The 23636-nt window shown below is 39.8% G+C and overlaps 2 protein-coding genes across 4 annotated transcripts in view; one reads left to right on the top strand and one right to left on the bottom strand.

The window, feature by feature from the left end:
- The window catches only part of PAWR (pro-apoptotic WT1 regulator), a 97420-nt gene extending 92537 nt beyond the window's left edge, over window positions 1-4883 (top strand). Inside the window, exons 7-8 of the transcript XR_007905922.1 lie at window positions 684-755; window positions 2415-4883. The gene's annotated coding sequence lies outside the window, so the exon portion shown is untranslated. The remainder of the gene's footprint in view (window positions 1-683; window positions 756-2414) is intronic.
- Window positions 4884-12053: 7170 nt separating this feature from the next.
- SYT1 (synaptotagmin 1) overlaps window positions 12054-23636 on the bottom strand; it is a 351145-nt gene continuing 339562 nt past the window's right edge. For all 3 annotated transcript variants that reach the window (XM_051795723.1, XM_051795724.1, XM_051795722.1), the window contains 2 exons: window positions 19382-19515; window positions 12054-15159 (listed from right to left, as the gene is read on the bottom strand). In XM_051795723.1, the coding sequence (XP_051651683.1) occupies window positions 14953-15159; window positions 19382-19515 (341 nt within the window). In that variant the 3' untranslated portion in view covers window positions 12054-14952. The remainder of the gene's footprint in view (window positions 15160-19381; window positions 19516-23636) is intronic.

Below are 23636 nucleotides of genomic sequence, written 5' to 3' on the forward strand. Positions count from 1 at the left end.
ATGGTCCGCTTCCCTGGCATTATACTAAACCCTGGAAAGAAAGATGATTTCTCTAGAGAGGTCTGCATGGGAAACCCCCCTCCCAGATGAATAGTCTGTGTGGAGAGCTGGTGGGAATTTAAAACTTGAGACTGCCAGCATTAACGTGGGGTGTTTGGAAGCAGTCCTGAAAGAAGGGTTGTTGCTCAGGCTCCAGATAACTGTTTACTTCTTAATGTGGTTGAGGATATGGTGTCCTTGGGCCTGGGACACACCATAGCCACTCACTAGCTGTATTCATTCCTTGAATTTCTTTAAAGTAAACAAAATATTTTAGAACACTTTCTCCTCCCAACTCAGACTTTTTGAGCAGGCAGTCCCAACCAGTAAGTAAGTAAGTAAGTGAGGTATTCAACCTCATGTTCTTCCTTTGAGCCACCATTAATTTTTGATTGTTCTCCCTGCATGTGTTAGCCCAAGCAGAGGGAGCTGCCTGTTGCACTGCTGCAAAGTGTCCTTCCCTTGATGTTATGTGTAGAGTAGTCTTCAGAGCTCCATACATGAAGTTGAAGTGCCCTTTTCAGTACTTTCTATGTCATATAAAAAAATCTTGTTACTTTCCTCCCTTACTGTTTGCCTTCTTGAAAGTCCTCAAATGCCTTGTGAAGACTGTTCAGAACAAGCCTATCTTCTGCTCCTCACAGAAACCTGAGGCTTTCTTCTCAGACAAGGTCTTCCCTGCGATGAAATTAATTACTGAGGCAACAGAGTCATGGGTGAGCATTAAGAATAATTTTGGCTGCTTTCACTGCTTTTGTGCTGGGTCTGGTTTGAGTACAACCTGAAAAGCATTAAAAGCATTGGCCCTAAAATCCAAAGCTAATACCCTCACCTACTAAAAGGATAATCCATCTCCTCTCTCTTTGTGTTATTCTGATGTGGTTTTGATCAGATTAATGTGACCAGTACTTAGTGAGACTTTACAGCTCTTTCCACAGTCTGACATCACATGAACCTGAAACTGAGAGCATGCTGTGCTGAAGTGCAGAACACGGCAGCAGTGAGAGGGGTTCCTAAACCCATTCGCAGTCACTTCCCAGCTAAGTGCCAAAGTAATGCTTTGTCCTGTGCAGGGCCAACTTGTTGGAGGGCAGGTCTGAATGGTTTGGGAGAGATTAATTTCAAAACTGGCATTAAACTGAGGTGCCCACTTAAAATTTGTCTCTTATGCCTGAAGTCCAGTGTAGTCACTGGAGCTCATTTAGAGAGTGGTGCTGCTCCCTAATGCACACACCTTGTGCATGGAATTGTCGTTTCATTGACCAAAATTCTACTTGGAATTAAGCAGCAGCTACATTTGCAGATATGTGGATATCTATAGTCAGATGTCTTAAGCCAAATCCCCATCTTCATTACAAAGTGATCTTCATTTTGCAGCATCCAGAAGTACCAGCATTTTCTAAAGAAATTCCGTTCCAAATCGCCTTCCTTGAAAATCATTTTAGTTCTGTGCAGTCAGTAGGTAGCCCTGTCGGAAATCCAGCCCCCTTCCATTGTATGAAAAACAAATTTAAAAAAGAATTTGTAAATGTAATTGAAATATTTTTAATAATTATTTAGTACCTTTGAAACATTCATAACTGTAGCTTCTGGACACTCAAAGCCATGTCAGTTCAGCTCCAAAGTGAACTGTAGGACTGGAGAATTTCCTGAGAGTTGTAGTACATTAATTTCTCTCAAAATACTTAACATCATCATGAACAGGTTGAAAAATTTTCCACCTTCTTTAGGAAAAATGAATCCGTGGTCAGGTAGTTTCCATGGCTGCGTATGTAGATATACAGGAAATACATTTCCCTTCAGTTTTTTGCATGCTGTATTTTACAGTTGTTTTTTGTATGTTTACTATTAGGTAGGAGGAAGTAATACAGTAAGATGTTGATTTGAGTGACTTTTGAACTGAATGAGAAATGCTATTAGTCCTCACTAATTGTTATTGGCTGATCCTGAACACCCACGTGTTTTATACACCTGCTAGGTTCAAAAAGTCTGCACCATTCTGCAGTTAACACAACTGGGTTGTTCTCTGCTTTCCTCATCTTCCACAAAGTGGAGCTACAGCTGCACTAAGAGAAGGGAATGTGGAAAAACAATTTAAGCATCAGGAAATAATATTGTGCAGTGAAAAAAAGTTGAAGCATGACAGCTGAAAGTGAAGGAGAGATAATTCATCAGTCTAGGTTTGTAGTGCTCTAGATCCAGAAATCATAAAGGCTTTTCATCTTAATCCATCTTGAGTGAGCAATGAAGTGCCTGTACAGCTTGCACATGGCATACTCTTTCTTTGCTTTGGCACAAACCTTACTGGGGAGTGGTAGGATGTGTTTCTTGTGGAAAACAATGGTTAATTTTCAAAACTTTCATTTCATTTGCAGGTAGAAAGGTGTAGTGGCACGTACTGCAACACTGAGTAGTGGTGACTAGTTTCTACTGTAACTACCCTCAAGATACTGTGCAAGCAGCCGTGTGAAATCTCTGAGAACTCCTCAGTGATGCTTTACAGCTGAGTGAGAGTGTCCAGATATTCCTGAGGTTTGAGCTGTGTCAGGACCAAAACTCTAATCACTGCTGCAGCCTTGTGTGGCCCTGATGACCTGAGGTCAGATAAATGGCATTTGGTTTCTGCCTACAGAAGAAGTGTAATAATGCTTACCAACTCATTACTGAAATAACGCTTTAGATGTGATGGGCAAGGTTTATACAGCAAATTGAAAATGAGTTCCTAATTAGGGAATTAATGGCATTGTTAATATACAACTCCGTTACATAGTATCTACAAAACTCTCTTCCTCAACTTTTCAAAGAGTGAAAGATTTTAGTTTCCTGATTGCATACATGGGATCAGAGGGAGCAGACATGCAAAGTAAAATACATAAGATTCCTTGAAAAAAAGCCAGTCAGAAGTAAAACCTGATCATCACAATGTAGCATTCTGCCAGTCAGGCCATCAAGTACGTAATTATCTCCCAGGCACACAAGAACTTCAATTAACCAGGATGGTAAACCTGACCAAAACCCAGCTGCAGCTGTGACTGGAATCAGAGAAGGTTTGGGAAATGCAGCCACGGACTGTAAAGCAAAAGAGACAATATGGGCACATCCAAATGTGGGGCACAGGCAAAGGCAGTGTTTCCCCCACTTTTTATTGGCAGAAATAAGACAGAAGATGGGTTGGCTATCTTGGTATGAACTGATGCTCATTGATTTGAAGGGAAGAAGCTTGGGGGGTGAAAGATGGTGGGTGGTGTGATCATGAGACCGATGGGACTAATCACAGAATCCTAGAATAGATTGGGTTGGAAGAGAGCTTTAAAAGTCATCTAACCTAACTGCCCCACAATGACCAGGAACATCTTCAACTAGATCAAGTTGCTTAGAGCTCCATCCAACCTGACCCTGAATGTTCACAGGGATGGGATATCTACCATCTCCCTGAACAACCAGTTCCAGTTTTTCACCACCCTCATAGTAAAAAATTTCTTCCTTATGTCTAGTCTGAATCTGCCTTCTTTAAGTGTAAAACCACTGCCCTGTCCTATCGCAACAGGCCCTGCTAAGAAGTCTGTCCTCATCTTTCTTACAACCCCCTTAAATGTTGAAAAGTTGCAACTAGGTCACCCTGTAGTGTTCTCTTTTCCAGGCAGAACAATCCCAATTTTCTCAGCCTTTCCTCATAGAAGAGGTGCTGCATCCCTCTAATCATCTTCATGGCCATCCCCTAGACTCACTCCAACAGGTTGATGTCCTTTCTGTGCTGAGGACCTCAGAGCTGGATGCAGTACTGCAAGGGGGGGTCTCTCACAACAGTAAAGTGGAGGAGCAGAATCCTCTCCCTTGACCTGCTGGCCATGCTGCTTGCAATGCAGCCCAGGATGTGTTTGGCTTTCTGGGCTGTGAGCACACCTTGCCAGCTCATGTCCAGCCTCTCATCCACCAGTATCCACCAGTATCCACCTTCTCAGCAGCGCTGCTGTCATCCCTCAGCCTGTATTAATACTTGGAGTTGGTTACCCCAATCCAGGTGCAGGACCTTTTACTTGGCCTTGTTGAACCTCATGAGGTGCCCATGGGCCCACTCTTCAAGCTTGTCCAGATCCCTCTGGATAGCATCCCATCCCTTGGTTGTGTCAAGTGCATTGCTCAGCGTGTTGTCATCTGAACACTTGCTGAAGGTGCACTAAATCCCACTGTCTGTCTGATATTAACCAGTACTTGTCCCAGTATGGAACCCTGAGAGACACCATTCGTCACTGATCTCCTGCTGGAGCCAGTTGACCACTACCCTCTGGATGCAACCATCCAACCAGTTCCTCATCCTCCTACCAGACCATCTGTCAAATCTGTATCTCTTCAATGTAGAGAGAAGGATGCTGGACATCTCTACACTACAAATACCCTGGCTTCTTGCTGTTACGTTTACCAGTAAACTTCTGATCTCACTCTCTGGTATGCCTTTTAGTCCAAGTAGGGAGGAATGGGATGCAAAGGGGGCTGGTGCAAAATCCAGTTCTGCACCAGCTGAAGTCAGCTGCTCCTCATCAGGACCTTCCTGGTTTCGTTCTGCACTTCTGGTGAAGAGGAAGACCTGACCTTATGTCTTTGCTAAGCACTGGACTTTTTAAACATGGGAAATCTTCTTGCCTGTATCTGCAAACTGAGAAGATAGCTCACTGCTCCTTACAAAGTCCTTGGTTTCTGATATTACACCTTGAGCTAAGTCTGGACAGTATTCTCCAGGCACTTTCTGGGAGCCATGTGTTAGGAATCAGTTATTTCATGGTATTATCCAGATCAGTAATTTCCAGTGCAGGGATTTCCCCCCCCCCCCCCCTTGATGAGTAGCCTGTGGCTGTGTTACCAGACGTGTTGAATCATATTGCACGACAAGGAAGAGACTGTGTTTCTGCTAATAAGACCAAATTCACTCTATGGATAACTGTTTTAGATAATTAACAGGATCAAATGTTTTCATTATGTTCCAAATACTTCAGATGAAAAGGATATAATTCTTACAGGATTTTAAAAATTATCTAGTTCTACAAAACACGTCACAGTAAGTGGCTGTTCTATATGGGAAACATATTGTTAATGAGATGATCAGGAAATGACATTAATCTTTTCTTTTTAAAAAAAAAAATTAAGGAAGAGTACAGCAATCTCTAAGGATATGCAAATCCAGACACTTTTGAGTAAGATGATTTGGTTGATGATAATATGATTGTTTATCAAATTACATCAATGGTAATTTCAGATTTGCAATGTTAAAAGCTATGGATCTTGAAGCCCTTTGCTGTGGCTTTGGAATTTAAATAGCTGGTATTTGCAATGCAGTAGTGCCCAGATGCCCAAATTGTGGACCAGAAGTCTGTGTGCTACAAACCGTAGGAAAAGCGAACATAGCAACAACGTGAGTGTAAATGAAGTAGGAATGTGGTATATATGCCATGTAATATACTCATCAAGGAATAGTGTGTTACTACTTGCATGTGGAGACCTGCCCTATTTGAGATGCTGAGGAATACAGTGCCAGTGCATACTTGTGTTTAACAGCCGCTAGTCAAGCAACATGCTCTGTAATCGTGTGGGGATGTGAAATATTTTGTCGTGAAGAAGCTCCTCATCTATCCTTGAACATATCAAGAGTCCGAGAGGATTTATAGAGCTGTCACCTGGGAGATAATGAATGCACACACATACAAAAGAGTGAAGATGCTATAAAACCCTTAGCCTGGCTGGCAGGAAAATGAAGGACTTTCTCAATAGTGCTTTTAACTATTGATCTTTTCAATGCATTTTAAAACCTAGATTCACTTCCATGAAACTCACTTCCATGTCACCTGTATTGACATTGTTTAATGTTTGCTGTCTACTCTGCATCATGTAAATTTTTCTTTAAGATAGGTGAGAGTGGGTACAGGATAGTGGCCTGACCAAGTTTGCTCCTCATGAGATGCCTTAAAAAGAGAATGTAAGTCAAACCAGCCTAAGTCAGGTCAAGAGCAGAGACAATCCTCTTAGCATGTGATTAGAGAAGTATTTGTGCTGCCAACCTCAAAAAAGGCTGGGAGGAGACTGGTGAGGCTCATGTGCAGTCCATATTGATTGTTCAGCTGCCATAATGCAGTGGGCTTGCATTATGGTGCTGGGCAGGGAGAGTATTCTCTCTCTCAGGGAAGACGTGACAGGAGGTTTGATGAAGACACTTGAGATGATGAAAATCATGGTGGGAACTGATTTAGAATTTCTGATGAAGGGGGGAAAAAATAGCCCTTGGTTTTCCTAGTCCATCACATTTCTTCTCCATTAAACGTGCTACTACACTTCTTTCAAGTGCTGGTGTGACTCATCCTTGCTAATAAGTTATAGAATAAGATCATGAAAGAAGTATACTTTACAAGGAACATGTACAGAGTGGTATTATGCTGTGGGAACTGATTAAACACTGTAGCATCTTCGTAGTTTATGTTCTGAAACAAGTATTAACTGCTTGCAAAGGCTTCTGCAACTTGGTGTTTTTCCCTGAACCCGTGTTCCTAAGAGATTATTAGGCACCAATTGTTGTAGAGTGGTTGAATAAAACTTTACAAAGTTGGCTAGGCAGAAGTGGAGCAAGGGAAGCATGAGAAGAATCAACAAGGGAACAGCTTGTACTTAGCTGTATTAGGGAACACAGTAAATATGAACAATAGCAAATATGGGATCAGAAGAGACCTTTAGGCTCTATTGACAGAACAGTGACATGGGGAAAGACAAAAACAGGTAATGACCATGAGCTGGGGCTATATGGCAAGAGATAGAGATTTGGTCCTCTGGTCTGCAAGCAACTTCTTTTTCTTCATGCATTTTTGCCACTTTGTTCCTCTCTGTTATCTGTTCTTCAAAAAATGTCAGTTGAAGTTTGCTTGCTTTTCTTGCTTGCTGTTGTTGCATTACTAATTACTGCAGATTTAATTATGGTCATGGTGCTCAAACCTTTCAGGCAGCTATTTGTGTTAAATCCAAGGAACAAGAGCATTAACCAGTTCTCCTCATCACTGGGTTGGAGTGGGAGAAGTGATTCTTTGTGTTGGGAAAAAGACTCTTTTTGGAAGCATGCAGCAAAGCAACAATAATTACCTGAACCTTCTCAGATTTTTATTCTGGAGACTTGGAAGGCTCAAACACAAGGTAGGACTCATCTTTGCTCTGGTACAAATCTCTAGGTGCATACTTTTTCTGTAGTATAGTAGAAGTCTGTATAGCTGAGATACATATTTACTTTACCCTACATTTTTCTTGTTACTGTTCATTTATATAGTCTCCATAAATGTCTTTGTTTCCCTCAAGATTGGCTTTTCTTAGATTTACTTTTCAGAACTTCCTGCTAAGGACTCCCTTAAATCCTTTTTATATACCCTGTGTTTCAACTACAAAGACTTACCTGATTCAGCTGCTATGGAAGCTTTTTACTCTATACTAGACCACATGACAACTCTTAATGGGGCAGTATTTTTCAACTTTTCCAATATGTATTTTCCAAGGTTTAGTTTCATCTTTGAAAAGTACTTTGAGACATTTGCATGGAAGGTGTTATGCCTCAGTGGCAGCAGGAACTGTAATGGACAAATGCCCATACTGAAGTCAGGAAACATCCTGGCATCTGTACATGTGCTGCACTGAGACTGGATGTGTGAAGTGTGTCTACAAATAAACATATTCTAAATAACATATATGAAGGATATATATATATATATATATATATATATATAAGGATTGTAATTTGAACATCCTTTGTGTACTACCAGTTCATCATAAGCTTTCATTATGTCCTTAGAGACTACTGAGAAGACAAATCTATTTTTCTGTAAGCAATTCTTGTACAAAAAAGAGGTTCTGCCTTCATTTCCCATAGCGACTTGACTAGCTCTCTTACCTTGTCTTCTCATTTGAGATGACATTTTTTGTACTGCTGTTCACAGATCTCTTCACAATATTTGGTATCATTTGAATTGAAGTGCCTATCTGGGTACTGGATTCTCAATTTATGAAATTAAAGATGGCCTCATAATTTAGATCTGTTCCAACTAAAACAATTTTATGGCACAGGTAAATTTTGTCACCTCATTCATCTGTTTTCTAGATCATTAATAAATGTTCATCTGCAACAATGAACATCTTTAGCACCTCACCCTTAATAATACACTGTGTTGAAATTTGACCATTTAATCTTCATTTAATCTATGAAAAGGGTTCTTTAAGTCACTCTGATTACTAAATTTCCTTGATAGGCTTCCATCAGAGCTTTTTTCTATTAATCAGTGTCAGATCATGGTGTATTGACTGGAGAGGAGTGAGTGAAACTGAGGTTTGATAAAGCCGGGAGTTAAAGCCAATTAAACAATTCAGCCACTTACTTTCTTTGGTGAGTTGGCTTTAAAATTCTTAAAACTGAGTTAAACAATAGAAACAACCTTGTATTTGAAAGAAGAAAATATATGTCTGAATGTCACAGACTTATCTTAAAAAAAAAGGTTTAATAATATTGCCAGTTTCATGAAGGAAAAAACCATCTTGAGCAGGATGCAAGTTACTGAGCTTCAGTCTGTCTTTCACCAGGACAAGTGGATGAGAATGTTTCTGACTAAGCGCAAAATAATTGACTTCAGCATTCCATTTTGGGTTCCAACCTGTCAGGCTTTCAGTCAGGATGTTCAGCCAGGAATCCTCATCCTTGTGATGAATGGTCCAAGGGAGGAGATAAATATAACCTAAGCTCTTCAATGACAGATCCATGTTAGGGTTTTGGAACAATTTCTTGATGCCAGTGGGCACTGATCCTTCTTAGGAGAAATCTTCTAGGCTAAGGTACGTGTTTGTGAACACAATAGATAAAAGAACTGTCCCTGGGCTCAGGGAGAATGCAAGCAAAATTAGGTCTGTGCAGGACTGTGGGATAATCTTGATTAGTGGAGCAGAGAATATTTTGCCACTTTTGTGCATTGGTCTTTTGTTTATGAGGAAAACTGATGTCAGCTCCATTTGGTGTATAACATCAGTGCATTATCGCCCACAGTGTGCTCTCCTTGTTGTAAGTAATAAGACAGAGTACGAAGATATGAAATGGTTGACTGAAATTAAATGTGAGCTGTCAAACTGATGAGATTGATTCTGTCAGAAGATGAAACTCTTTGTTTGGTATGGTTGGGGATTTTTTTGTCTAAATGGCTGTTCAAAATCTCAGCATGTTATCACACAGTGCATGCATAGACCAAAAATACTGTACTAGCTGTACCCTCCACTTTTAGCCCAGAAGCCTTGAAGAACTGTCTTCACTTCCCCAAGCTATTTGGCCTCTATAGGCTCCATTAAGGACATCTGTATCATCCCCTGCTTTGTAGAACTTTCTTTTTTATTTTGAATACAGCATAATCTTAATGTAGATCTCGTTGTGTGGCCTTTTTGTCTTAAAATGTTACTGGAGGTATCAGTCACAAAGTACCACATAAAGTGTTCTCTGTACCAGTTTGTCACATGCTTTTGGAACTACTTTTTGATGCAGTATTAAAAGTATTCTCTGTATTGAATATAAAGATTTAATACGTATAAGGTAAATGTCATGAAGGCTGCATAAAACCTTTTGTGGTATGTCAAGAAAAATCCTTTTCCATGCTTTAATGCCTGGATGAACAGCAGCACTTGAGCTGACACTGAAACTAGGGGCTGGACATGAATTTGGTGGGTTTATGTTCTGAAAACAAGTCAGTATGCGTACAACAAACTGAACTGGCAGCCTGGAGTGAAAATGTTAAAGCGTAAATAAATAAATAAGGGAACTGACTGTTAGAGTAATCAAAAAATATAATGTTTTAATTCTTGCTTTGCATAACTAACAGGCAATTAACTTTCATTGACTCATGATGTGAAAAGTGATGGAGAGACAGATACTTTGCTTGGGTAACAGTCTGACAGTTGGGAAGAATGTTTTTTTTGACAACTGATTAGGGGTTAAATGAGCTGAATAAAATTGGTAATTTTTGCTGCTTTCCCCACTTAGCAACAGCTATTATATGCAGCATTTTTAGCATTTTTCCTTACATTAGTTGTAATGACTGACTTCAACTGATTACTCTGTTGAAAGAACTGTTTTTGATTGACAAAGGTGTCTCTTTGGTATTCTCAAGATCTGCAAAAAATGTTGGTGCATACAGAACCTGTCTCAATGTATTTTTATTGATTGTCTTTGATAGATTTGTGTCTGCTCTTAAGCAAATTGCTCCTCTTATGGAAGTGTGTGCTTGGTCTGATCATGCAACAGCTTAGATGGTGAAGAAGGGAGCAGAAGCATCTCATACCTCCATAATATGGTACCTGCCTGTATCTATGGGGAATTACTGTGCACCACAGGAGTGTTACCTCAGCTCCTGCAGAGCAAGCAGGCATCACGGTGAGACCCTGGATTCTTATATTAATTATTGGCTTGGACCAACTCAAGTGCGTGGTGGGGGGGGAAGGGACAGGTCAAATTTCACGAAGGTGAGGTGGTGCCCTGCCCTACTCCATCCCCTTGGAGCCTCCTTAGGCAGCCCTGGCACAGCCATCAGTCACTGGACACTGGGAGCACTGCCCACACCCCACCCCTTGGAGCCCCAACCCAGCCCCAGATCAGCTGGAACACCGAGGTACCACCTGGGGGGGCAGTGGCCACAGGGGGCCGGAGCAGATAAAAACAGCACCGTGTGGCCATTCTGTGGCTCTGCCATCTCCTGGACTCCTGGTAGCTGGATCTATGCTGGATCTGGGATGGTAGCTATAATTATCTCCTTTTCTCTCTCTCTCTTTACTTCTTCTCCTAATCTCCTCTCTTAATATTCTGAGTAACTTAAAGCTGGATGGGTTGGATTTTGCCAAGTTGTATGTGTTAGCATGTGCTAAGTCAATACTTTGTGGAATGCTTTATTTTGGTTGAATGTTGCCCTTTAAACTTTTGCCAAGTTCTCTTATTTTCCAAAGTTTGCCATAAAAGTGTCTTATTTGACCTCCTGAGAAACGTGTGCAGTGTCTTCTCCTGTGTACTCTTTCATGGTATTAAAGGTACTGAAGGCTCTTTTACTAGATCTGGTGAGTGGACTTTTGGAGCCTTGTGCATTTTAAAAGTAAAACCTCTTCGATGAGCTTGTAGCTCAAACCTGGGGTCTTACAATCAACCCCTAGCAGTTCTGTAAAGCCACAGAACATCAGGCATTCATGATTTTGGAGGAGTAACTGCTCTTCACATCACCAGGCCCACTGTGGGCAGAGACATCTTCCACTAGATCAGGTTGCCCAGAGCCCATCCAACCTGGCCTTGAACACTTTCAGGGATGAGGCATCCACGACTTCTCTGGGCAACCTGTTCCAGTGCCTCACCACCCTCACAGTAAAGAATTTCTTCCTAATATCTAATCTAAACCTACCCTCCTTCAGTGTAAATACAATGCCCCCTTGTCCTATCACTACATGCTGTTGTAGGAAGTCCCTCTCTATTCACTTCCTCCAATACCTTCTCCCCACTGCCCCTCCTCCCCAGTTAAAGGTTTTATTTAATGATCTTTAGTCTGTAAGAGGCTTGATTTTATGGTCAGCTTAGAAGTAGTGCTTGGATGTAGGTTAAAATATACCATCTCTCTCCAAATGAAAACTTCAACCACGGCTCTAACACAACTGTCTGGAAGAAAAGTGATGTGTAGGTAACTAGGCAGTTTTTGTTGTGGTATAGAAACTAGTCCACGTTTGGATAGAGAGTACTGGGTTTGGAGGCAAATAATCAGGCTCTTGGGTAAACAAGGTAATAGTCCTTCATCTGCAATAGAGGTGAAGAATTCATCTACTGGAGTGCTGCTGGCTGTGACCATCTTACTGATGAAAGCAGCTTTTCACAGCCCCTCAAAAAGTGCTGTGCTATTTCACTTGCAATACTTCAAAGTGTATGATATTATGTGAAAGTCCTGGAGTGAAATGTCTTCAAAGTTTTAGATCAAAAGAGAAATGCCAGAACATCAACAGGAAATAAAACATTTTTATTGAATATCTGTGTAATATGTATGTTATTTTAACGACAATTGGAAAACTCTACTGTGGGAAGTCACTACACAAAGTGAAACAAAATATAAACCACCTCATCAAAAATGAAGGTAAAATACGGCTAAAGTTGTCAGCTCGCGGGCCACGAGCGATATGGCAGGATAAAACACCCCAAACATTTCTACAAGATACAGAGAAAACCCACACAGAGAAACACTCAAGCAGGCAGTAAATATACACAAAGGCAACTAGGATCTTTCTACAGCATCAGATTCTAATACTTCACACAGCTTTGTCAGAAAGGTACATGTGGCTTCTTTGAGGATGAAAATGTCATCTTGGTCACATGGCAGGTTCAGTCTCTGAGAATCATTGTACCTTACAAACCAGTTCTAGGGTGACGTTCAGTCTGGCAGTGTAGGAAGAGAAAGCATTAAGAATACCTTAACACAATGAGTCAGTCCTGGCATGTTGAACTTGCAGCTATCCTGAATGAACAACTGAAAGCTGGAGACCATGAAGCTCGCAGGCTGGAAAGCTGACTGTCTACTTCTTCTCTTTGGTGGGGTTTGGTCCTTAAGGATAAGATTTTAAAATATTCCAGCTTGATGCTTTGCATGTATGTGCCTGTTTCTATCAGAAAATGTCTCGCTTGTGTTTTTTCTGTGTTTCATGTAAAAAAAGAAAGAAAATGCATCTTGCTATTCTCACTTTTGGAGGTGGGGAGAGATCCAGGCTTTTATTCTCTTCCCACATCTTTGCTGTTGCTGCTTTTACCCTCAAAGTACTGAAAAACAGTGGTGCTTGGCCATCGCTGCACTGACCCCTCAGGCTGTCACACCTCTCCCAGAAGCAGAGCCTTGAGGGAGGCTGTGAATTTAGTTTTCAGTGCACAGTTCTCTGATTACATTCATCTTTGTTATTTCAGTAGTTTCTGTTAGATGCAGCAGATTGATAAGAACATTAATGGTTAATCCTCCTGCCTCCCTCCAAAAGCAATAGCATTTCCACATTTCTGGGGTAGTTTGCATTGCTGAAAATAATGAACTCTTCAAAGAATTATAAATATATTCACAGCTTGGAAAGATAAGCGAGGGGCCTCAAAGGACGGTACATGAGATAGAAGTGATGTCCTAAATGACTTGATGAGATGGTACGAGCAGAGATGACATGCTGGGTAGCTATAAGATGACTGTCTACATAAAACAGCAGGGGTTGAGGGCAGTTGAAATGTAGAGTATTGCACAGGGCTTGACAAAATGCTGCGTGGTCAACCCATTCACTATAGCATCCTTGTCCCCCGCATAGCTCTCCAGTTCTAAATTGGTCCATAATAACTAGAACTGCTTGTGCTACGCGTTCCTTCGGCAGTGCAGTAGAAGGGAATGGCAGTATTATTACAATATCACTACGGAATAAATTGATTGCTATCCACTGAGAAAACTACATTTCTAAGCACACACGGCAGTCACAGTGATACACAGAGCAGTCTTTCAAGACTCTTATGGAATGACTAATAGCTTCATAATAGTGCCATTTACTACATAATAACATTTAAAACATTTAAAAACTCCTCCTGAAACGAGCATCTAGTATACAGAAGAGGTTACTTCAGTTTTCTAGAACTTGTTCTTTGTTTTCACTTTTTTTTTAAAGGACAAATTAAAACTTAAGTATAAATAGTATATAAAAGGTCACTAGCTGTTCTCTTTTGGCTTACTTTGAAGTGCATTTAGAACTATGGCTAAATTTTGTCATCTTCTGATGGGATTACAATACTGTCTGTTTACCATGAAACTATTTTGTATAATAAACTCACACGGCTGTGTCTAAAAAATATTCTGCATTCCTTCTAATCTGAGTTAGTATAATAAAATATTTTGTTACAAATTCTAATGTGCAAACTCATTATAATGTGAAATCGTGGATGGAATTCACAGTATGCAAATTTTGTATAAAGGTGATAATGGAGAGCTACTCTTCTTTTCATGGCAGAATTTTGCTACTGCTGCATCTCCCTCCTCCCCCTCCCTGCACAACCTCTGCAATTGTCTTTATATGTTAGATGAAATTGTTGCCTCCGATGGAACTGCTTCCTCAACTTTCTATCTAAAGCCATTGCAGTCTGTGTTTGCTTTGGAATATATACAAAAAAATTGTATCCTGGCTTCTGGCTACATCTCCTTGAGGTCAGCCACGGAACTGCTCAGATCATGCTAAGTTGCCTGTGAAAGATGTCTACCCAGTTGGATTTGCCCCTCCAAGATTCACTGTGGATGTGAAGTGTGTTATTAGGATGGTCCAGTTGAAAGCTCAGATTTAAGTTGTCCTTTAAGATGTCAGTGTAACACTACTAGTGCCTTACAAGTTGGATTTTTTTTTTTCTGGAATGCAGACGATACAATAGTTACCCTATAATATATTATCAGCTCTCCTATATCTCAGTCAATTTACATAATTTAAAATAGGACATCTTATTAAAAACATCTAGATATACACAGATTAGGAAACGCTTACAACATACAAATACACAAACTAGAAATAAATTCTCAGCATACTGGTGTATATATACAACTGTGTCATACAATAAATAATTTCTGTCATGCTCTATCTACACATCATATTGCTTAAAAGAAGAGTAGATCGGGGGACAGTGGTGAAATGAAGCGCCTTTAAAAGGCTCTCTACTTTTAAATTTGTGCAAATTAAAATGGGAATTTAAAAGTACAACTGATCTGTGTCAGGAACACATGGCTGAAATTAAAGGACCCATATTACTGAGGTATTTACAGATACTGGCTAAAGAGCACTATGTGGGCAAATGCAGAAAGGCTTCTTCTTCTTTTTCTTCTTCATAATTTAATTTAATTTAATTTACTTCTTGACTGCCAGCATGGCATCTACCTCCTCCTCGGGCTGTAAGGTGTGCCACTGTGCGATGGGCCGCCGGGGGTTGGCCAACATGTCTGACCAATGCCGCAGCTCCGCTCCAGTGCTGTTGTAGCCCACAAAGACTTTTCCGATGGCATCGTTCTTGCCAATCTTGTCATAGTCCAAAACAGTCACAACAATTTGCACTTTCTACAATGAGACAGAGAAAGAGCAGTGAGCATGACCTTAAAGGGAAGGTGGGCGGGCATGAATGTGGGAAGAGACAACTGCAGTGGAGAAGCCATGAAGGGGGTGTGTGACAGCCTGAGCAGATTCCCCTAGTGAGAAGCAAATTCAAACTTTTGTCTTTGTAAGCCTTTCAAATCAAATTAACTTTACAACCTCCCTGTTAACTTGTAATTCACCCCCTTCATATGGACGTTGGGGTTGATTGTTTTTCCTTTAACAGATTAACAACTTACAGGTAAGGTAATTCAAAAGTTGTGCAATTTAACACATCATTATTGTTTAATATAATACTTACAGAGAAGTAAATAAGTTAACAGCTAAAGCTCAGAAATGGCTCTACCCCAAATTAATGTTTGCAATGTTGTGCTCCATTTTGTTAGTTGCCTTTCTGCTTCTAAACAACTCTTACCCATCCATCCAGCATGCTAGTCAGGTATTTGCAGATAAATTCAGAAGACAGCCCTTATGCTTACTAAACACATAGACACACACGCACGCACACACCCCCCTTTGTGTGTGTGTGCATGTGCACACGTGTAAGTATGTGTGTATACCATGTATATTCTGTGTATTTATAAAGAAGTCTAGAAAACAGGCTGCATGCTCATGAAAGTTGGAAAAGATGTAAAAACTCCACTGTCTTGGGGCTCTGACACAGTGACAGTGCCTATGACTGAGCTGATGTTGGGAGTGTTACTTCTGCAGGAATGGTGACCTCTGGCAAAGAGAGTTAAACTAGTCCCACAAAGTTTGTGCGAGCCCATCTGTCACAGCTCACAGACAATTTTCCATTCATTTAGACTGGGGCACAATGGGAGATGTTCAAGCCAAGCTTTGGGTATGCATTTGTGTGCAAATGCAAACATTCCTCTCCTTCAGGTCTTTAATATTTGTCAAAAGAGCATATACAGCTATTCCTTCAGTGGAGTGGTGTTCTTCCCCAACAGCACCTATGTTCATAGCCTTGGGCTGATTTTACTAAATTGTGAACACTTCTCCTTACAGAGCTTTATTTTTAAAGATGAACATACAGTTCTTTTCCTGATTTCTTATCAGGAGCTTCCTGTGTGAGCTTCCTGAATAAGAGCAAGAAAAGCCCTGAAAAACATTTCTTCTAGAAAAATCTTTTATTCTCAAGAATCAGTTTTTTAAACTTAAGGCTTTAAATATATCTACAATCTGGACTTCTTACTAGAATGATTAATTTCAGTGCTTGTAAAAGGATTATCTTTTAAAAGTAGCAAGAGCAGGCTCATGAGGTTTATATTACAAAGTCCATTCCCTTACAGGATTGTACAAATCACTGAGCCAGAGAAAGAGATGAGTCCAACAGGCACTAAAGTATTTATATAGTTGCTGGTGACAAAAATGTACATCAAACTCAAGACTCTCTCTCCCCAGAGCACTCAGGATAAAAGGCAATATCCTGAAGCATGTATTTCTAGATTCCAAAATTATGTTTCAGTGTTGCTGTTTGCAATACACGCTCTTTTAATGGTACCTCCCCAAATGAACACTTATGTTTTAGATGCATGGTACAATCACAGATATAAAAAGTAAGCATGAGACTATTTATTTACAGTACAAAAAAATGCTTGCCTGCTGTGCCTAGAGGCTTGAGGGCTAGTTACTGTTGGATTTTTTAGTGTTAATTGTAAGACAAAAATGAGCACTGTAAATGAAAGCCCCTTTTCCTTGCTCTGTAAAAATGTAAGAACAGCTAGCTCAGATGATTAACTCCGAGATGATTCTCACCTCGTGGTGTCTGGCCTAAACCTACAGAGAAATGTGAGCATCTCTTTGCCTTTGTACCATATATTAAAGGAGCAGCTGTACTGCAAAACCCAAAAGGCGCTGGTAACCTCAGAAAAGCACCACCTCTCCTAATAAACACTTGGATTAGCAGTTTCCCAGTGTGATTAAGCCCTTTGGACTGAAAGGGCCTGGAGACATTGCTGCCTACAGAGGCAGTCTGTTTTGCTGTGGCAAAACACATGCCTGATCTGCCTGTAGCAACAGGATTTGACTTCCCAGTAGTGTTCTCCCATTACCCTTAAAGACATCATTACCCTTAAAGACATCACTTTCTTTCCCTTAAGAGCCAGAATCCATAGTCACTATTATATTGTTGAAAATGTTAATGTTTGGCTCATTTAAAATTATATATATGTACTGCTACTGAGCTGCTTTCTCTTCATAACCTCCCTTCCCTTTGTTCTCCAACAATCAAGAAATTTGTATAAGTTTGCTTAATGACTTTTATTTGAATTTCCTGAAAGTCCCAGTAATCCTTACCATATTAAGTCTAAATATAATTTAAAAAGTGTTTTTCTAATGATGAAATCACTTCAGTATCCATAATGAAATAACTTCTAAATACAGTCTTTTTTAACTAACTCCAAAATACATTGGCATATGACCAAAGTCTATAATTGCAGATTTAAAATTGGGGCTATATACTCAAGTAGGAGCTATAAAGTAGTTCTAATAAAATTATATATAAAAAAAGACAAAAATTTAAACATCTAAACCACAATACTTTTTAAAGGACCTATATCCACCTTACAAAAATGACTTAGGATTAGAAGGCAAAATGGTCAAGTACCTACAGAATGCCTCTAACCATGCCAAAGCTCTTATCTGGTTATTTGGAGGTGCCCATTCCAGTTCCTCAATCCTGTCCCTATTTAGAAATCAAAATATTCGTTGCCTAAATTGCTAAAGAGACTTGATTTGATTCCTCTTTTTTTTACCTCTGGGTCTCTGATGCTTGTTATGAGGTCTTTCACAAGGACATAGACCAGCTTTCATTAAAATCAAGGGAAATTAGGCCCCACTGGGTTTCTCACCTTTTGATTCCTAGAGGCCATAGACACCTGTATATGCTGAAGGGCATGAAGAAACTGTAAACGGACTAGTCATGCATCCAAGTCACTGTTCCTACTGCCTCACCTTGTCTAATTTTATTATGTTTGTCAGTACCAAGTCAATAAAATGCAAGCACACAGTTTTACTTGAAATATAGGTCTTGGCTCCCGGGCTTCTCTCCAGTACAGTTACTATCAAAATGCAAGATACAGAGTGTGAAAACCCATACCATGCTCTCATCTAATCCAGAGGGGGCTCCCAATTTTGTCCAAGCCATTTAAACCCATTTAAACTTTTGGCACCTGACTCATACCAAACCCTCTCTTACAAGCCACAAAAGGATGTATTACCAGACTATTTTAATTATGGTCATTCAAACTAGGAGACCCCTGAAAGGACATTTTCCCCACTCAGCTCCACCCAGAAAAGCTGTTGTATTGCTTAACATTTCCATGGTTCTGGGGCTCCATGGGTGGGTGGCAAGCCACCATGAAGTTCTTTTCTCACATGCCTCCTGAGATGGTTAAGAAGAGCTTCTCTCTTGTGATAAAAGATCAGTTAACATCAAAAGAAGTTAAACCTCCCTTCTGAGAGATTACTTGCCTCCCAGTAGCCGAAAGGCAGGTCACAGTCCCTGAAAAGATTTACACAATGCCTTGTCCTGGTATTTCCCATGGCTAATGTAGGTGACTTCCAGCTCACTGTGCTGATTTCCGAGACCCTTAAGTCTAGGCTCTGGACAACTGCTGGAGCTCTCCTGAAGTGCCAAGAGAGCAGTACTGACCCCTGAGATTCTCAAATGCCTTTTTCCAAGGGATGTAGGAATCACTGAAAAAGTTGTCCTAGTGTAGTGAATGACTGAAAAAAAAGTTGTGGATGAATTAGGTTTTTTACTTTTTACTGCAGTGCTTTCAAAGAACAGGGCCAATAAATGAGTAAGGAACACGATTTAACAGATGATGCCAATTTATTATTTCCAATAATTTGGGGAAAAAATGCTATATATGCCTTTTCTTTTATCCCTATACCGTTTTGCTGGCACATTCCTTCACTATCTCCCTGTGGATTTTTTTTTCCAAAATCCATTTCTGTTGACAGAAAATGTCAGTTATCCATTTCTCACTAATGAATCAAAACTTCATAAGTACTTTGCATTTTATCATTTCCCTCTTGAAGCAGTCACACTCAGCACAGGACTGGCACCTAGGTGCTAATGAAGGCATGCACACATGATAATTAACAAGATTCCTGCTAAATATTTATAAGGGCTGAGAAATGGAATGGAGAGGGAAGACAAAACACTGTTTGACATTACCTGAATTTGCTCGAAGGGTACTTCAAAGCTGAAAGACTCATTGTAGTAGGGATTCAGAGTGTTCTTTTTAATTGTAGTCTTTTTCTTCTTCAGCCTCTTACCGTTCTGCATCAGATGGATCTTCACATAGGGATCTAAGCATTCAAGAGAAGAAGTAGAGCTAAGAAGGATAGTTCTGTGTCTTTTCTACAAATTTTAATCGCACACAAGTAAAAGTAGATTAAAAAAAAAGAAAACCCTTACAGCTTGTATTTAAACAAAGTCTTCATTTCTACTACAGAAAAAGTCCTGTATGATTGTGATACATTCCTGACAGAAAAAGGTACAAAATATTTATTGCATTATCTCCTTAACATGGCAAAGGAGAGGTAAATTCCATCTAACTTTGTTCCATACCTCATTAACCATCGTGGAAATGTTTTTACTTTAACATTATTTATGTACTGCAAGCATTTCTTAGCAATGGGTTGTGGGGTGGTTTTCCCAAGACTGGTGAGTGCTGCCAAATGCACATACAATGGGTACAGGGCTGGGGTGTCTGGATGCTCTGCAACCTCCTGGCAGCTATTCCCATTGTTCCTTGGGCAGGTGCTGCACCATGGTTTTCCCATCCTGTGACCTCCCGGTGGTGAGCTGTGACACAGCACAGGGTCCATGGGTCTGGGCATGGCCAGACTGCTGTGCAGGAAGGGTCTCTGCCCCTTAAATACCAGCTCTCTACCTTAGTGCTGCATGCAGCCAGAGTAAGGTGGAGACCATGGTATCAGTATAATTTACAAATGTGGTTTGCCACTCGCTATTGAATTCCTATTGTTATTTTGAACGACTTCTGGTGGCGAAGTAACAGAATTCATTTGGTACCTAGTCAGGTATTTTTTGTGCAAGCAAAACTGTCACGGTGGTGTTAATTAGCAGTACCTTCACTGAACTCAGTTATTTTTCTGTTTAGGAGTACTACAAAGCACCATTTGAAACATCTCAAGCTCATCCTTTTTAAGAACTTGTATGGTACTGTCAGAAAAATTTGGGTAGGTATCTCTTTGGCTTTAGACAGCTGAACTGCGCTGCAGATCAAGGCAAGCCTTCCCTCAAGTGAGATGGTAAAGGCTGTGTTAAGTGCCTGCCAGCTAGAAGTCACCTGCAGCATAAAGAGCCTGAATGCAAACTATCAAAGGAGAGGGCTTCTCCTTTCCCTCCTGAGAAAAGGCTAGGGCTACAGAAGAAGGACAAATGAACACTGTACTTATACTATGAGCAAACCATGCTTTGTGACTCTGAAATTTTGTGCAATGAAATTAATGTTTAGAAGAGTAATTGCACTCTTCTACAGTCAAAATATGCCTTTCCATGGAAGACCCAGATGTTTGGGATAGTTAAGTTACTGGAATGACTTCATCCTCTGAAAGGAGCATAATTTTGGTACTGGACTCTTCAGTGAAGGTAGCAGACAAAGGTAAAATAAGATCCAATGGCTGTGAAAAGAAACTAGACAAATTCTAACTTAGAAATAGGCATATATTTTAGCAGTAAGATTGAAACAGCTGGAATAGCTTCTCAGTGTCTGTGGTGAACTCTCTGTAACAGAGGGTTAAGACTCCTTCCCCCTCAAAAGACTCAAGTTCAAACAGAAATTAAATCTGGGTAGGTTTATGCTTGAGGCAAGACAGGGGATTGTAAGGGTTCCGTATGGCTGCACAATGAATTAAGGAGTATCATGTGAAGAGTAAAATGCTAGCAAAAAGCCAACAGAGGTCTACTTTTTTTTAATACTGAGTTCAACATCACTACACACACGGTTTTGAAGATCGAAAAACGGGCAAATCTGGACTCCTTCAACATTACTTGATACTTGAGAAAAACTTATTACTTTTGCTGAGGCTCCATGCAGAATGCAAAATTGTGTTAACATGAAAATGATGGTTTAGGTGTAGGTAATACATATTAAGAAAGTTCAGTAGTCAAGGAGTAAGTGGTAGAATGTTAAGATATGAAAATGAGATAAGATGCTGTCAAAATATAATTTAAGTAACTAGAATGAGCTGGAAGGCTAAACACTACAGTAAGACATTATTATGAAGGGGATTAGAATGGAATAATTCTATTAAAATAAATATTGGCAATATAAGCCAATCCTTTACTGATCTGTGCCTGTGCACAGACAATATACACAGATTTGATGATTATTCATATGTCCATTAGGAACTGTACAATAATGATATATAAAGTGATGCAGAAATATTCCTATCTTGATAAAAAAATCCATATTTTGGAGAAAAATATTCTTAACCTAGAAATCAGTATATGTGAGTGCTTGTACATCTACGTGTATGTTTACTTTAAATGATATGCTTCTATTGACTTTCTACAGTTTCTGTCTTCATGCTGGTATTAGAGCAAAACCTGACCCCAGAGAACTCATGGCCATGGGACAAGACCCAGAAGATAGGTTTCTGTGGTTTCTTTTTCATGTCCTGATCAGTTTCTTCTGTTTGTCACTCTGGGGATTTTGAGTTAGGCTCAGTCAAATGCCAGTTGTTTAGTAGGAAAGACTCAAATGGTACCACCGTAGTGCAGAACTGTAAGTGGCAGAGGTACCAAATGGAGCACAGAAGGGGGGCATATGATAAAATATTCTAATATTTTTTCATCTGAGTGTAAAATTGTCATGCTAATCCAAATAAGAATTGGATGTCACTTAACTGAAACCATGTTTCTTCTTTTCTTGTTTCAGAAGAAAGTATTAAATAAGTTTACTCATCACAAACTTTTAAAATCATAACAGGGTGTCCAGCTCAAGTAAATAGATGGGCTATTAGAGATTTTGGTTGAGTTTATCCTCAGACTGTATATCCACGTCCCATTTTTTTGAAGTGTCCTAGTCTTGGCTAATTCTCCCCTCTCCTCATTCTCTGTGTTCCACATGTAAGCCCCTCTACCACTGCATTATCTTCAATTACAGTCTCCCATATTCCATGGCATTAACTCCCTCAACTCCCCAGTAATCTATGTGCTTGCACTCCATACAGAAAACCTAATACCTAAGCACAGACTTTCTTGTGACTACATGAATAAATCTCTGAATAATTCTCTTCCACCAAATAACAGAAGCAGAACTGCTTGGAGTCAATTATTGGAAGAAGGGATGCTAATCAAAAGAAAGCAGAACCTTTGGGAAGTGTCAGTCTACAGTGATTTTTGTGAGATGAGGTTTAGTGCAAATGGAAACATCTCTCCTCTCTACCTGCAACATAACCTCTGTGCTGACGCCATTACTCATGCTGAGTGATACTTTAATATGTAAATAGTGTCACTGAATAACTGAGACTAGTAAGGATGACAGAACTGATAGTACAGCCCTGCAATGAAAAATTGTCTGTTAAGTGCCTAGCCTGGGCATAAAGGGCAGAACTCTTCTGACCACGTAGAAATGTCTACATCTGATGCCAATGAAAATAAATAAGCATCTCTTTATGTACTCTGGATTGTTATCTTATTCCAGAGTAAATATCTATCTTTACTCAAATAAATTGTACCCCAAAATACTAATTTCTCTCCATGAGAGAACATCACTGGTTTTTCAAACAGTTTTATTCTTTTCAAGTAAACAGGGATTTAGAACCACATTACATCCACAAGTATCTGTGGTTGGACCTCACCCATCTATCTGAAAGAAAGGATGTTGCATCCAGATGTCCCTGTGCCAAAGGGGACAGAATAGCTGTGTGTCTTTTGCTTAATAATTCACTTTAACGAGTGTGTGGGATTAAATAAAATTGTGCTATTTATTCCCTCATTAACGGTCTACCCATGAATGCTAAAAAGATGTAAAATTCGTAACTAATTGTGCATTGTAGACTTTACAGTAATGTCTCAATGGAGGCTAGCTGAACAGCTATTAAAGCACTGGGGAACCAGTTGACACATTTTGTTTTCCTGAAATTTGTAATCAGATGCCAATACATTATTTAAAAGGTAATTGAAATGGTATGTTGTATCAAGACTTCTGGAGTCATTTGGACCATGGGGCATATATATATATATACACACAGTTGAAACCCTCTTATAATAATGACTAATTGCAGACACAGTGTAAATGAGATGGACTTCACTGTTAGAGATTTTACAAAAGCAAACTTTACGGTGAGAAAAAAATACTACAACTCAAGAAAAGAAAATTGTGGCAAATGACAATATGTGAGGAAAAGGTGGAACTTAAGAATAATTGATTCTCAGTGGGTTTTAAGACAAAAAATTT

This window comes from Manacus candei, unplaced genomic scaffold, assembly GCF_025592945.1.
Source record: "Manacus candei isolate 608988 ecotype Guabito, Panama unplaced genomic scaffold, ASM2559294v1 h1tg000043l, whole genome shotgun sequence".
Lineage (NCBI taxonomy): Eukaryota > Metazoa > Chordata > Aves > Passeriformes > Pipridae > Manacus > Manacus candei.